Raw genomic sequence first — 15717 nt, 5'->3', positions numbered from 1 at the left:
ATACACAAGGATTTCAAAGACTTAGTATGCAAAAAACCAATGGAAGGTATCCCATTAATATTCTTTACATTGATTGTATGTTAAAAAGATAACTTCTTGTTATGTTGGGTTAAATAAAACAGAGTAATAAAATGAATGTCAATGATTTCTTTTTACTTGGAAAAAATGGGGCTACGGGAAAATTTAAAATTTTGCGTGTGGTTCGCATTCTATTTCCTTTCGACAGTGTAGCACTGATCCCCGGATATGCAGTCACCACGCAAGTGTGGGGTTTTCAGGAGCTGTGACAGTCCGAAAGAGGTCACCAGGGTTATCCTGAGCAGGGGGCAACTTTTGGGGTCACCGGACTTGCTCTTTCCTTCTCTGGTTCTGAAGAGCATAGGATGCAGAAAGCTGGACTTCCTCGAGTCCAGGAGGGATGGAGGAAGCGGTGAGGAGGGGAGAGCAGAGGGAGGGGTGAGGCCCACGAGAGGAATGAGGGGAGCTGGTGCTGATGGTGGGCGAAGCGGCAATTGCTCCTCACAAATTGGTTGGCAGGCACGCAGGCAGGCAGGCTGGGGATTTGTGTCACAGAGAGGGAGAGGGTTTTCAAGTGCAGTCACTTGTGGGAAGAGAAATTAGCTAAAAATCAGCTGATTCTGCTCTGAATTCAGGATACATCAGTGAGTGATTGGCAGGAGGCCAAGAGGCAGTGGGGTGGGAGAGGCAGGCGACTGGGCAGGGCTTGGGTGGGTACAGGGGGTCAGAGGGGCCCTGACCACCTCCCTGGGGCCAGCTGGAGCGTTGGGTGGTTTGGGATGGAGCAGAGAGTGACTCCCAAAGTCAGCCAGGAAGAGTAGACTAGTTTAACGCCTGTGAGGAGGAGCTGGGTGCCGGAGGAGGGGAACAGAGAGGAAGGCCCCGACTCTGTCTTGGGGTAAACTGAGTCACCTAGGAGGATGCCTGGCTTTGACTTGGACCATGAACTACTCCGGTGTCGTTGACATTGCCTCTTACCAAATGACGGAATTCCATGAGACTCCAGGGAATCTGATCACTAGAAAATATATGGGGAGAAGCATCTCTCTTTGATGACTAAATTCCCTTCTCCTATAGAAACAGCAGCCCCAGGGTATGGGCTGGGGCCCAGGCTGCTGGGACTTGACTGAGACCCTGACTCGATGTGAGAGGTTACACCTTCAATCCTGATGGGTCAGTCTCCAGACATACTTGAGACCCTGACGGGTCAGTCTCCAGAATGAAACTCTCCTCCCCGCATTCAGATTTCCTTCTAGGCAGACTGGATGCTAAGTAGGGGAAGGAGATCCCTGGAATAATGGGAAGCGGTTCCTGCTGAAGTGTGAAAGGCCCTGGAATGGGGATGGCAAGGGCTCGGAATGTCCTGGGCCCTCTGGGCACTGACAGCAAAGGCTAGGATCAGAATAAAAGCACAGAAAGGCCGCAGGCTGGTCCGCACCCTCATCCTGCCGCTGGTGGGCAAGTACCGTCGTGACCAAGGATGATAAATGAGGCTTGCTTTGAGAGCAGGGGTGTACAGATGTGGAGGGAGGTGAACATCTGCCTCCCCCAGCTTGTGTGACGGCTCAGCTACTGCTGCTGCAGGAAGCTCTGGCCTCGCCCCACATACTCTGGGATTTGGGCCTAGGCTGCTCCTGGGCTGTCCACCCCTCCTTCTCTGTCTTGGGAATGGAGTATGGAGGGAGGGGCTAGTCCAGTAGGGAGAACCAGGCCAGAAAGACCATCTTAGCATCTCGTCCCTCCAAAGAAAACTGGCTTCAGTCTTGGCTGGACAAGCACCTCTTCGCCAAGGCATACCAAGGAAGTCATGCTTTTGTGTGTGTCTCGCTGTGTGGTGAGTTCTAGGGAGGGCTTTGCCCCTTTCGCCCAGGGAGCTGGAGGTGTCTGAGGATGGAGGTGTTTTAGGTGGGTGCCTGGGCAGAGGGCCTGTGTTCCCATCAGCAGGGACCACCTGGCTCCCAATATAGACAGCACTTCTTATGTGACAGCCAAGTAGAGGCAGTTAGTATATTTCTGTAAAAACAAGCTTCAACCCTGCAATCACCCACATGCCCTCCCTGATAGTGCACTCACACATGCACACACTCTTCCTCTGCCCCACCCCTCCCTGGGTCCCTGGTAGCCCTGCTTACAGTCGTGCTAAGCATCCTCTCTACCGATGCAGCATCTCAGGCGTGTCATGGGAATGGGCTCCAGCATTCAGCTGCTCCCTTTCTGCCCAGGCACCCCTGGCTCTGCTGTGTCTCGTCCTCCTTGGGAAGGCTCCCCCTGGCCGTCCCCTAGCTTCCCTGCCCCCCTCCTCTGCCACTCCATCTTCCCAATGATCCCCTGGAGCACCATTGCCAAGATTTAATGACCCGCTCTGCGATCGGTCCCGGCCTTGTGAGTACTTACTCTCTACGGCGAGTGTGATGGGCTGGCTGGTCTTGTTATCCCCGTTCTTGTCGTTAACAGCCTGCACATAGTAGCGACCTGCGTCAGGGGCCACCGTTGACAGGATGACAAGGGTGTTCTCCAACGTGATGGCTCTGGGAAGAGGAAAAGGATTCCTCTGACACAGGGGCCTGAGGGGCTCTGAACCTCCAGGGAGTGGGAGTGGAAACCCTAAGGGGGCAGCCTGACCATATCTCCTGGTCCCCGGCCTCCCAGGGCCCCTCCTGCCATCCCCTCCCCAACCTCTTACTGCCTACATCCCGCCACGTTTAGTTTGCAGAGAATGCTAAACACGGTGCTGATGTTGTCAACCAGACCCAGAGACAGTACGTTCATGCCCAGACGCCGAGACCACCCAAAGGAAGCTTCCCTGGCCCCTACCCCAAGACTAGGTGAGGGGCTTCCAGGTATCCCCTTGGAATTTTGCCCTTTCCCAGGTCACAGCCTCCACGGCTGTGTGTGGTTATTTCTGCATGATGTGCATCCAGACACTGAAGAAATGTTCTCAGCATGGATTAGTGAATGTTGATGAATGAATAAGTAAATGACAAATGAATGCTAATGAATTTAGAAATGCAGGGCCATTCCAGAGTCCATGCCTTAACCCTAATCCTAAATCTGTTCAGGATTGATGGACTCAAAGGCCACAGGTCACCTGGTGACATCAACTTCTGGAAGTCCTGTTCCCTCTAGTCCCCTTTCTGGGTATCAGTTTCTACCTCTCTCTCTCTTTTTTTTTTTTTTTTGAGACAGTCTTGATCTGTTGCCCAGGCTGGAGTACAGTGGCATGATCTCGGCTCACTGCAGCCTCTGCATCCCGAGTTCAAGCGATTCTCCTGCCTTAGCCTCCCGAGTAGCTAGGACTACAGGTGCGCCCCACTACCCCTGGCTAATTTTTTGTATTTTTAGTAGAGACAGAGTTTCACCTTGTTAGCCAGGATGGTCTCGATCTCCTAACCTCGTGATCTGCCCGCCTTGGCCTCCCAAAGTGTTGGGATTACAGGCATGAGCCACTGTGCCCAGTTTTTTTTTTTTTTTTTTTTGAGACAGAGTTTTGCTCTTGTCACCCAGGCTGGAGTGCAATGGTACGATCTTGGCTCACTGCAACCTCCGCCTCCCCGGTTCAAGTGATTCTCCTGCCTCAGCCTCCCGAGTAGCTGGGATTACAGGTGCATGCCACCACACCCGGCTAATTCTTGTATTTTTAGTAGAGACAGGGTTTTGCCATGTTGGCCAGGCTAGTCTCAAATTCCAGACCTCAGGTGATCCGCCCGCCTTGGCCTCTCAAAGTACTGGGATTACAGGTGTTAGCCACCGTACCCAGCTGGAGTTTCTACCTCTTTGAAGCTCATAACCAAGAGTGGGACTGGGTGGGCTGGTTAGGAGGGAAAAAGAGGCTGGTGTGCTTTGGGGTGTGGCGATGGGCTGTTTGCCTCAGCCGGTTTCCTTTGCTGGGATCCCATCATGCAGCCCCTTCTCAGGCCAGGTCTTCTGGCAGGGAAAAGGAGCTTGTCCAAGCAGGAAGCTGGAGGCTCCATGGAATGTGGGTGCAATGGAGCCAGGAGCGCCACCCACACCGGCTCTGCCTCCCTCCACCCATTCTCCCAATGACAAACAAAGCCATTAGTTTGTCAAGTATATCTCTGGATTTTAATGTGATGGGCCTGAGACAGCTGTTAAATATCCTTAATGTTAGTTTAACAAGGACAAATCCAGTTGAATTCTTTTCAAATTTTCCCATTAGGTGAATGTTACAGAGTTTTAAACAGGCTCTCAAATAAACATCCCCACTAATGCTTCTCCAGCCCAGCTCTCTCCCAGCCTGGCTGTGCTGGTTTTCGCCCCCCTCTCTCCTGGTTTTGGTGCTTCACATGCTGAGAATCACACCCTTGGCACAGCTCTGGGAAGCAGGAAGCCAAACCCTCCTGCCCCCAATTCCTGGGTACCCTAACGATGCCTCTCCTCTTTTTTTTTTTCTGGAGAGCTCTTGGCTGGGCGCAGTGGCTCATGCCTGTAATCCCAGCATTTTGAGAGGCTGAAGCAGGTGGATCACCTGAGATCGGGGGTTCGAGACCATCCTGACCAACATGGAGAAACCCCGTCTCTACTAAAAATACAACATTAGCCAGGTGTGGTGGTGTGTGCCTGTAATCCCAGCTACTCAGGAGGCTGAGGCAGGAAGATCACTTGAACCTGGGAGGCGGAGGTTGCAATGAGCCGATATTGCCCTGTTGCACTCCAGCCTGGGCAACAAGAGCGACAGTCCATCTCAAAAACAAAAACAAAAAACAGGAGAGTTCTTTTAACCTCCAGCTAATGAGGCAATAGGAGGTGGGGCCAGAGCCAGGCAAAAATATTTCAAAAGCTTAAAATAAGACAGGGATAGTGGTCATTTTCCCATCCAGGAGTTTCCTGCAGGGACTTGTCCTTAGGTGCAGCATGTGAGGGTGGCTGAGAGTTGGAGGAGGGGTCCTCCCCATGCAGGGCTCTGGCTGGGGCAGGGGGTGAGCTCTGGAATGGAGCTCTGGCCCTGGCTTCTAAAGGGCATGCAGCTTCCTCCTTGCTGGGCCTCAGTTTGCTCCTCTGTGCAAGGGTGGAAGCAGGTATTCTGTAGGATTTCTTCCAGCCCAGAGGTTGAGGGATTCTGATTCCTGTTGCTGCTTCTGTTGTTTCCTCCTTAGGCCCAAGACAGCCCTGCAGCCCGCCACCTGTCTCTTCCCATCCTGCAGACCGGGACACGGCAAGGAAGCCTCCAGTGGGCACACTGGGCACAGCTTGGCCCACGTTCCAGTTCACTCACATGTCTTAGGACCCTTTTGGTCTCCAAGAAGGCTCCCACCTCCAGTTTCATCTCTTTCTTGATCAGGAAGGCTCCTTTCGCTGTATTTTGTCTATATCATGATCAAGCTTTCTGGGTCAGCGGTTCTCAACCAGGGTTGACTTTGCCCTCCAGGGATGACAATGTCTGGACAACTTTTGGTTGCCAGCTCTGGGAGTGCCACTAACAATAGGGGTCAAAGCCTGGGGTGTTGTTAAGCACGCGTCCCATGGTGCACAGGAAGGCCCTCACAAGGAAGAGTGATTGGGCCTCAGATGTCAAGAGTGCCATGCCTGACACGGTCTGTCCTAGATAGAATGTATATTAAGATAGCAGAGATGGCTGCTGCCCACCTCAGTCTCAGGCTTCCCTTGTGTCATGGACTGCAGTGGCTGGGAAGTCAGAGACAGGCTTTGCATCTCTGCTTGCATCCAGGTGGGGCAGTGAGGCTGAACTAGTGGGGTATGGAGGAAGGGATGTGCACCGTTGCTAAGCTTTGACCGCGAGCGCCTCCTGCGCGATCCTTATGTCCGCCGCCTTTCTCTCTGGCAGAGCAGGACAACTTGGAAGGTTGTGTGCTGATGATGGCAAAACTCCTGTCAGCAGGGCCCCTGAATGACTGTGTGGAAGAGACCATGCCTCTCATCATGGTAGAACTTTAAATGGGGCTGGGCACGGTGGCTCATGCCTGTAATCCCAGCACTTTGGGAGACTGAGGCAGGTGGAACGCCTGAGGTCAGGAGTTCAAGACCAGCCTGATCAACATGGTAAAACCCCGTATCTACTAAAAATACAAAATTAGCCAGGTGTGGTGGTGCATGCCTGTAATCCCAGCTACTGGACGCAGAGGCAGGAGAATTGCTTGAACCCAGGAGGCAGAGGTTGCAGTGAGCTGAGATCGTGCCATTGCACTCCAGCCTGGGCATCAAGAGCGAAACTCCATCTCAAAACAAAAACATAAACAAAAACAATAAATGGGCAAGAACTCAACTTGTATGGTGTGAAGTCACTGAGATTTTGGGATCTGCTTTAACTAGTGCCTGGAGGGAAGCACCCTGGACTGGAACCCCCAGGGCCTGAGTTCAAGTCTTAAACACACAGTGGAGCAGGAGGCAGAGATACCTTTTGACTTGCCCTCTCTGCGACCCCCACAGGCAGTGAAGGAAGGTCCCTGGGCTTGTGGCTCTCTCCAGAATGTCCATCTCATTGATAGACATTCCTGGGATGATGCTGTGCTGTACTGTACTGTACTGCACTGTACTGTACTGTACTGTGTGCTCTTCCTGGCACCCAGGAGGGCTTCCAACCTGTGGCACTGTACCCCAGAGGCAACCCAGATGGAAAGAAGCTGGAGGAAGAATTCTTGGGGGACACAGACAGCAGAATTCAACTCTTGGGCAGGGGCTGGATTCTATTTTTCAGCTACACCCCCTGGTTTCAATGTACTAGGCTTTTGCTATGGCTCTGATTGGCCCAGCCCTGCCCTCCCTTCCCCCACACTGCTCCTATTAATCCAGGCCCTTTTTCTCAGCTCCCTGCAGCCCCCATTGATAATTTAATTAGGAATGAAATAAATTATCCTAGAATGTGTCCAAAGCCCCCAGCATGCATCTTTATGAGGAATCTTGTCTCCTTTGCAACAATGAGCACCAGGGCATGGGTGAGGTGATGCTAATCTCTGCTCCTGCCCCACCAGTGAGAGCAGCTTTCTGTAGATAGCAGCGCCTTCTGTGCCCTGCACACCCCTCTGGCAGACAGCACTCATCAGATATGTATCTTTGACACACAGACATCAGGGAATTTGCTGCCAGGGACCCTTTCTGCTGACTTATGAATATTAATTTCCTGTAATTGCCAGGATAAAACCGCAAGAGTGTTCTATCATGTAGGTGGTAGGAACATTGCAGTGGTGTGCAGGGTCTGGGTGTGTGTGTGACCAGGGAGGTGTGCATGTGTGTGCAGGCCAGGGTGTTCTGTCCTGGTGCCACAGGGTTGTGGGAATTAAAAGAGGATGAGGACGGAGGCTGGGAATGAGAAAAGAAGGTGAAGAGGTGTTAGGAAAGGGATGATGGGAGTAGGTTGTAGAAAGGGTTTTATCCACCACAATAAATGTAGTAGGAAAGTGCCAGCACACCACTCACACAGCCATGGCAGACATTGCTAATCAATCATGATATTCATTCTAATGAGTCTAGATGGGACCTCTGAATCCTTCTCAACACAGTGTTCCAGGCAGCCACTACCAATTGATTGGCTTGCAATAGGCCATGGGAAATGACCTCAGAAAGGGAGCTGGGATGGGGCTGGGACTCGTCTACTTGTCCCAAAACCTGTGTGGAGAGCATTCCCCTTCCACAGCAAAATCTCAACATCCATGCTAAGAAACATCCATGTTAAGAACCATTCTTTGCTGGTTTTATTGAACATAAGTTAGGCCTAAGAGGGCACACTCTGACTCACACAGCATGAGTCCCCTGTTCACCTGGGGTACCACTCCAATTCTTCACCCTGCTCTGTATCCACACTCTTTGTCCCATGACTTTGCAGGTCCTGTCGCTCAAGGAACAGAGTCTATTTTCCTACATCTTGATTCTGAGTTCTACCATGTTCTTGCTTTGGCACATGGGATGTTAGCAGAAGCTGGAAAAGTGTATGTTTCTGTGCAGCACAGCCAAGTCACCCCACTCACCCAGACAAGTCAGCCAGTCCCAGACAAGTGAGAGAGCCCCGCCAAGACCGGAAGAACCACCCAGCCAAGTCAGCCTAAATCACCAGCCTGCAGACTCACAAGAAAAAGAAATGTGTATTTCTCTAAGCCACTGAGCTGGGTTTTTTTTTTTTTTTTTTGAGATGGAGTCTCGCTCTTGTCACCCAGGCTGGAGTGCACTGGCGTGATCTTGGCTCACTGCAGCCTCTGCCTCCCGGGTTCAAGCAACTCTCCTGTCTCAGCCTCCTGAGCAGCTTGGACTATAGGCATGTGCCACCATGCCCGGCTAATTTTGTATTTTTAGTACAGATGGGATTTTGCCAGTTTGGCCAGGCTGGTCTTGAACCCCTGACCTCACATGATCTGCCTGGCTTGGCCTCTCAAAGTGCTGAGATTACAGGCATGAGCCACTGCACTTGGCCCACTGAGCTGTTTTGTTACGCAGCATATTTGTGGCTGTGGGTAGCTGATACATACTAGCATGGTGGTTCTTAACCCCGGCTTCACATTAGAACCACTGGGGAGCTTTTAAAAATTCTGATGCTCAAATTCCATCCCATTTCAATTAAGTCAGAGAGTCTTAGGATGGAGCCCAAGGATCAGTACACGGTCATGTACTGCATAACGTTTCCGTCAAAAACAGACCACATATATGATGCTGGTTCTGTAAGATTATAATGAAACTACCTTATACAGGTGTGCCATTAGGAAAGATTTTATGCCATATTTTTACGGTACCTTTCCTATATTTAGATATGTTTAGTTATACAAACACTTACCATTGTGTTACAATTGCCTACAGTACAGTAACATGCTGTACAGGTTTATAGCCTAGGAGCAATGGACTACACCATACATCCTGGGTGTGTAGTAGGCTGCACCATCTAGGCTTATGTTCACACAACAATGAAACTGCCAAATGACACATTTCTCAGACTGTATCTCTGTCATTAAGGGACACATGACTGTATCCCCAAACTCCCAAATGATTTCAACAGGTAGCTGGGTTGAGATACTCCACAGGGCTTGTTCCCCAGAAACACAATATTTTCATTGAGTCTGTGAGCCTGTTTTCAGGCACTTTTCACATAATACAAGAATTGAAGAACCTGACTCCGGAGTTGGCAGGGCTGGACGCAGCTCCACCGCTTACCAGCTGTGTGAGATTTGGCAAAGTAGTTAAACTTTTGGGAATTTCACCTGATTGCCTGTAAAATGGGGAGAAACCCAGCATCTCACCGGGTTGTTGTGAGGGTCATTCATTCAACACCTTTCCGCAGGTGCTCTGGGGACTGGAAGGAGAACGAGATTGAGAGCATCTTCTTCTTCACAGAGTGTGGCTGTCTGGGTGGAGAGGGGATGTGCGTGGTGTGCTTAGCTCAGTCCCCAGGACATAGCAGCCATTCAATAAACGGCAGCTGCTATTATGATCATGGTGATATTATCATTATTTGAGACGGAGTCTGGTTCTGTCTGGAGGCTGGAGGCTGGAGTGCAGTGGCCCAATCTCAGCTTACTGCAACCTCTGACTCCCAGGTTCAAGCGATTCTCCTGCCTCAGCCTCCTGAGAAGCTGGGATTACAGGCATCCGCCAGAACGAACAGCTAATTTTTGTATTTTTAGTAGAGACAGGGTTTTGCCATGTTGCTGAGGCTGGTCTCAACTCCTGACCTCAAGTGATCAGTCCACCTCAGTCTCCCAAAGTGCTGGGATCACAGGCGTGAGCCACTGCGCTCGGCCTATGATGGTGATATTATTACTGTTATTGTTACTATGCTTCCTTCCCCCAACTAGACTTGATGCTCCCCAAAGGCAGGAACCATCCATCTATGCCTCCACTCTCTACAGAGACCAGGACAGGCTCAGTCCTGTGTACACGCAGCCTGAGTAGATCAGAAGGTGGTCTTCTGGAAGCAGGGGAGAGCTGGAGTTGGAAACAGGAAAGCCCCAGCTGGCTCCAGACCCGGGGGTGGGCTCAGGAGGGCGGGGAGACGGGTGTATCTTGGGAGGAAATGCTTTGTTGCTCGCCTTCTGTGGAGGTGTGGGGTGTTGGCTCCATGGCTCCTGCCCACAGGCTGGGCTGCCCCAGCCAATCCCAGGGGGCACACAGAGATGGCCTTGTGAATGCTGAGAGGCCTGTGTGTTTCTCTCCCCGGGGCTTCCCTGGCCACACCTCCGCCTGGAAGCCAAGACACACACAGCCCTCACACACCAGTAAACACCCTGCCAATAGACGCGCCCAGGGCCTCCTGGCTGCCCAGGAGACGCCAGCCTCTCCAACATCCCCTGGCACCACTGGCCTAAGTCCTGGGCCTGTAACCACGGTGACAGCGCCTTCGTATGTGCCTGTTTGGGTTTTTTAAGTGCTCTGAAAAGCAGACTTATTCTCCAGCTGACAGTGGAGGCAACGCCCTGGGATTCCCCAGGAAGGGGACCGAGCGTAGGTTTCATGGTCCCAAGTCCTTGCACGTGCATCCTAAGAAGGCCCCTGCGAGGTTCCCTACCTGGCTGTGTCCCACAGGAGCTGAAAGGAGCTTCTGCACAAAGGCCCTCCTCCACACTCAAGGGAGACTTTATCTGGCCCCAAACCTCCTCCCTCAGTCTCCCCTCCCCTCCCCATCCCCTCAGAGCGATTCACTCACATGCGGCTGCTGGGCGGGATCTTGCGGCCGTCCCGGAACCAGGTCACCTGTGGCTGGGGGAAGCTGGCGATGCGCGGGGCACGGATGACAGCTGCTTCTCCGTGGGAGACGCTCTGGTGCTTCTCACCCTCCTCAAAGCTCCCCATGTCTGCAGCCGGGACAACGGCAGTAGGATCAGGGGCGGGAGGTCAGCCTCAGGGGCTGCCCAGCTCCCAGGTTGGGAGTGGTGGCCATGGATGGAAAATTTGGGGCAGACAGGATGACCACAGGGAAGGAGGACACCTTGCTCGGGCCACCCCATTCTCTGCCTCACCACTAGCACCCTGCCCTATGCTACTGTTTCCATTTATATCCCTACATCCTTCAATCAGCCAATTCGTTCAACCACCCTGAGAGCTTGGTCATCATTTCACACGTTTTACAATGGAAAAAAACTGCTCAAATGGGCTCAAAGAGGTTAGTTAACTTGTCTAAGGTCACCTAACTAGGAAGAGACAGAGTCAGAATTTGAACTCGGACCTCAAACCCTGGAGTCAGGCTATGCAGCTCCTCCTCCCCTGCCCTACAGTGTGGCCTTCAGCATGGCGGGGGCTCCTGTGCGAGGTGAAGGGCAGGTTTCTGTGCCCTTTCAGGGAGAGAAGGGTGGGCATGCTGAGAGAATGGGGTCTTAGATGCTTGCAAATGGGTGCAGACAGCGTTTCTCTCCTGCGCCTTGGGTGTGTAGTGTGTAGTATGTGAGTTTGTGTGTATGTGTGAACATAAACACCATATTGCTCTTTTAAAACATGCCACCGCCTTGGCAGATATGGAGGGGAACATTTATCCTGGCTCTGCCTGCCAGGAGGTAAGCAGAGAGCAGAGGAGACGCGGGTAGGAAACTCTTCAGCCAGGCTGCCTGCCTGCCAGGGTGGGACAAGGGGGTAGGCAGACTAATTCCAACACAGAGGCTTGGAGATAGGGTTTGGGAAGGGGTATTTGTGTCTCTACCACACCCTTGAAAATTAATGGACATCCTTGTTACTTCGATTGTGGCCCGTGGGCAGGTGCCTAGGCACCACACCTGGGCACCCGTCAGAAATGCAGAGTCTCAGGCCCCTCAAGACCTGCTGGATCAGAAGCAGCATTTTAGCAAGACGCTTGGCAAGTGTGTCCATGTTCAACTGTGAGGAGCATATTATTTGTCCCAAACTTGACTGTGTGTCGGAACCACCTGTAGAATTAAAAAATGCTGATGGGAGCCTCACCCCCAAAGCTTCTGATTTCACAGGTGTGGAGTGTGGGGATGGGAGACATCCCATATCATTCCATTTTCTTTTCTCTTCCTTCCTTCCTTCATTCCTTCCTTCCTTCCTTCCTCCCTCCCTCCCTCCCCACTTCCTTCCTCCCTCCCTCCCCCCTCCCCTCCCCCTCCCCTCTCCCTTCCCTTCCCTCTCCTCTCCTCCCCTCCCCTCCCCCTCCCTTTCTCTCTTTCTTTCTCTCACTTTTTAACCCAGGCTTCAATCAGCCAAGTGCAGTGGTACGATCTTGGCTCACTGCAGCCTCTGCATCCCAGGTTCAAGTGATTCTCCTGCCTCAGCCTCCTGAGTAGCTGGGATTACAGGCACCTGCCACCATGCCCAGCTAATTTTTCTATTTTTAGTAGAGATGGGGTTTCACCATGTTGGCCAGGCTGGTCTTGAACTTCTGACCTAAAGTGATCCGCCTGCCTCGGCCTCCTAAAATGTAGGGATTACAGGTGTGAGCCACCGTGCCCGGCCTACATCACCCCAAGCCATCACTAGGATGTGCCTCGGCCTGTGCACAGAATTCCTACGTGCAGAAAGATTTCACACTGATGACTTTTAGGCCTTTGTTTTCCCATTGCCCAGCGGACCCCTCCCTAACCAAGGGGGCCACATGCTAAGCCGCCCGGTCCCCTCCTACTGCGTTGGCTGTTATTTCTCAACTCCTCTAAGACCACTGACTCTTCTTCCTCTCCTTCTACTAGGAGTTCTCCAACCTGGCTGCACCTTAGAATCCTTGAGGAGCCTTTAATATTCCCAGAGGGGAGAATCTTTTGGGGTGTGTGGGCTGACCTCAGTATTTGTTTATTATTATTATTTTAGAGACAGGGTCTTGCTCTATCGTTCACGCTGGAGTACAGTGGAGTGATCATGACTCACCGCAGCTTCAACCTCTCGGGCTCAAGCATTCCTTCCGCCTCAGCCTCCTGAGTAGCTGGGACTACAGGTGTGTACCACCATGCCTGGATAATTTTATTTTTAATAGAAATGAGGTCTTGCTATGTTGCCTAGGCTGGTCTGGAGCTCCCAAAGTGTTGGGATTATAGGCGTGAGCCACTGTGCCCAGACCAAACCTGAGTATTTCTAAAGCTGCTCAGGTAGTTCCAACACGAGCTAAGGCTGACTTGGGTGGGTCTCAGAATCTCCTGAGACTTGGCAAACTCACAAAGGTGCTCACCACTCTCCTTCCCTCCCAGGCATCCCCCAGGGCACAGAAAGGCCCTGCTTCAACCCATCTGGCTCTCTGAGTACCTGATTCCCTCTCTTGGTTTGCAGATTCTGCCGCACAATCGTTTGAGAATGCGGGCCTACAAGTTCACTTTCCGAAGCCCTAGTCTTGATTCTCTTTGCAACCACGCTGGCCCCATGGCGGCTTCACTTGGCCTAATGGTTTGACCACAATCTCCCTGCACATGACACTTGTGCCTTCTGCTCTGGCTCTGCCCTGAGCTCTGAGATCCAATCTCCAACAGTCTGTTGGGCATTTCTCCAAGGAGGGCCCTCCGTCACCTCCTTGCCAAGCTCTCCTTGCATCCTAAGTTCTGTTAAAATCTCCCCTTGGCTGGGCCTGGTGGCTCACGCCTGTAATCCCAGCACTTTGGGAGGCTGAGGCAGGCGGATCATGAGGTCAGGAGTTCGAGACAACCCTGGCCAACATGGTGAAACCCCGTCTACACTAACAATACAAAAATTAGCTGAGCATGGTGCCACACGCCTGCAATCCCAGCTACTCGGGAGGCTGAGGCAGGAGAATCGCTTCAACCTGGAAGGTGGAGGTTGCGGTGAGCCAAGATGGCGCCATTGCACTCCAGCCTGGGGCAACAAGAGGGAAACTCCATCTCAAAGAAAACAAAAACTAAAACAAACAAACAAAAAAACTCCCCTCATGACCTGCAAAACCCAATTACCTAAGCTCAAACCCCTGGAGCCTTTGGTGGAGCTTCCCTTCCCTGCCCCCACCAAGCCTTTCAACTCCTCTGGGACACTACTGTCATTTACCAAGGACCCTCTGGTTCCTCCAGCCTTGCCAACAGGCTGGCCCCTTACTCCAGCTGCACAGACCCTGGGCATGCCTCCCAACTCCAGATTCCCTTCTGTCCATCTTACACACTGTTCTTGATCAGTTTTTCTGACCTTCTCGGAGCCTTTGGGAACTCCTCACTGCCCTGGGAAAGTCTAAATTCCCTGGCCTGGACTCAAGGTTCTTCCCTAATCTGACCCCAGACAACCTTTCTTGCCTTAATGCCCACACCACGTCCTGCCACCTCCCACCCCACGGCCTGTATTTTGGCTGGGCCACTGCCTGGAATGCCGCCAGAGGAAGCCGAGAGTCACCAAGGCACCATGATTCTACAGCATCCTGGAAGGATGTAGTCAATTAAGTGTTTCAAAAGATCAAATCTGCTGCTGGCATCCTTGTTCTACACTTGGTAGGCAGTGTGTGTAATGGTAATGGCTTTGGAGTTTTTTAGACCTGACTTCAAATCCTAGTTCTGTCGTTCTGTTACTCATTAGCCACGACGCTGGGTAGATTTTTTTTTTTTTTTTTTTTTTTTTGTAGAGACACAGTCTTGTTATGTTGCCCAGGCTGGTCATGAACTCCCAAAGTGTTGGGATTACAGGCGTAAGCCACTGTGCCCAGCTAGGACAAAGCTTTTGACTTTGTCAAACCTTAATTTCCTCTTCTATAAAATGGAGTTAAGAAGGGCTCCTTCCTCATAGGTTGTACTGAGTATTTCATGAGATGATATGTGTATGTCAGGCTGTGTCTCTCCAAGGATGGCTGCATCAATATTTTACTACTATTCACATACTCTTTTTACAGTGTGATGGACACTCCTCTCACTGACAGATAGGGCGTAGGTCCCTTCCCCTTGAATCTAGGGAGCTTGTGACTATTTGACCAGTAGCACGTGCAGGAAGTGATGCCATGTGACTTTTGAGACTAGGTCATTGAAAGGATACAGCTGCCACCTGGCTCTCACTCTCTATACTCGCCCTTGGAATCCAGCCACCATGTTGTGAGGAAGCTCAATCTAGCCAAAGCAGATGTGGGAGCAGCCCACATGGAGAGGAACTGAGGTCCCCAGATGACAGCCAGCATCAACGCCGGACATGTGAACAAACATGTGTGCCCTGAGAGGACTTCAGCCCCAGCCTTCAGTCCCAGACTGAGCCTCAGCTGAGGCCTCAGTCATCCCAGAATAGAGTCAAGCTGCCCTTGCTAGTCTCTGTCCAGAGCCTAGAGCCACAGGATCTGTGAATACGATAAATGATTGCAGTATACCATTATGTTTTGGGGTAATTTGTTACATAGCCATAGAAACTAGAAGAGTATATAAAAGTGTTAAAAAATTGTATCTAATATTTGTAGTGTTAAAATATTGGAAGCCTACACATTTTTCACAGTTTAGTTTAAACATCACTTCCTCAATGAAGTTTACCGAAAACCATTCAAATAGAATTCAAAAACAGAGCAGCTGAGCACTTACCCTACCCAGAACTTCTTTCTAGGTGGATTTCCCATGCATTATCTAATTTAATCCTTACAATAACATGACAAGCTCAATTTAAATAAATATATGTTTTTAGTTGTTTATTAATTTCCATTACTTGGCTCTGTCTATAAAAAAATTACATCAATGAATCACATTGATTTCAGTTCTTAAAATAATTTTATCTACTTAAAAAACTTTTCACAGAACTCAGAAGATATATTTGAACAATTTAAAGCAATTTTATGGTAATAGTGTTTTTTTCTCCTCTCTAGTTTTATTAGCTCCATTTTGCCGGTGAGGAAATGAAGGCTCATGGAGA

The 15717-nt window shown here is 51.0% G+C and overlaps 1 protein-coding gene across 2 annotated transcripts in view; it reads right to left on the bottom strand.

The window, feature by feature from the left end:
- The window catches only part of SDK2 (sidekick cell adhesion molecule 2), a 306801-nt gene that overhangs the window by 108188 nt on the left and 182896 nt on the right, over nucleotides 1-15717 (bottom strand). For both annotated transcript variants that reach the window (XM_055242380.2, XM_055242381.2), the window contains exons 4-5: nucleotides 10619-10766; nucleotides 2413-2546 (exon numbers count right to left, since the gene is read on the bottom strand). In XM_055242380.2, the coding sequence (XP_055098355.1) occupies nucleotides 2413-2546; nucleotides 10619-10766 (282 nt within the window). The remainder of the gene's footprint in view (nucleotides 1-2412; nucleotides 2547-10618; nucleotides 10767-15717) is intronic.

Source organism: Symphalangus syndactylus, chromosome 14 (genome assembly GCF_028878055.3).
Source record: "Symphalangus syndactylus isolate Jambi chromosome 14, NHGRI_mSymSyn1-v2.1_pri, whole genome shotgun sequence".
Lineage (NCBI taxonomy): Eukaryota > Metazoa > Chordata > Mammalia > Primates > Hylobatidae > Symphalangus > Symphalangus syndactylus.
The sequence above is the reverse complement of the archived record's forward strand: the minus strand, read 5'-3'. Positions and strand labels throughout refer to the sequence as shown.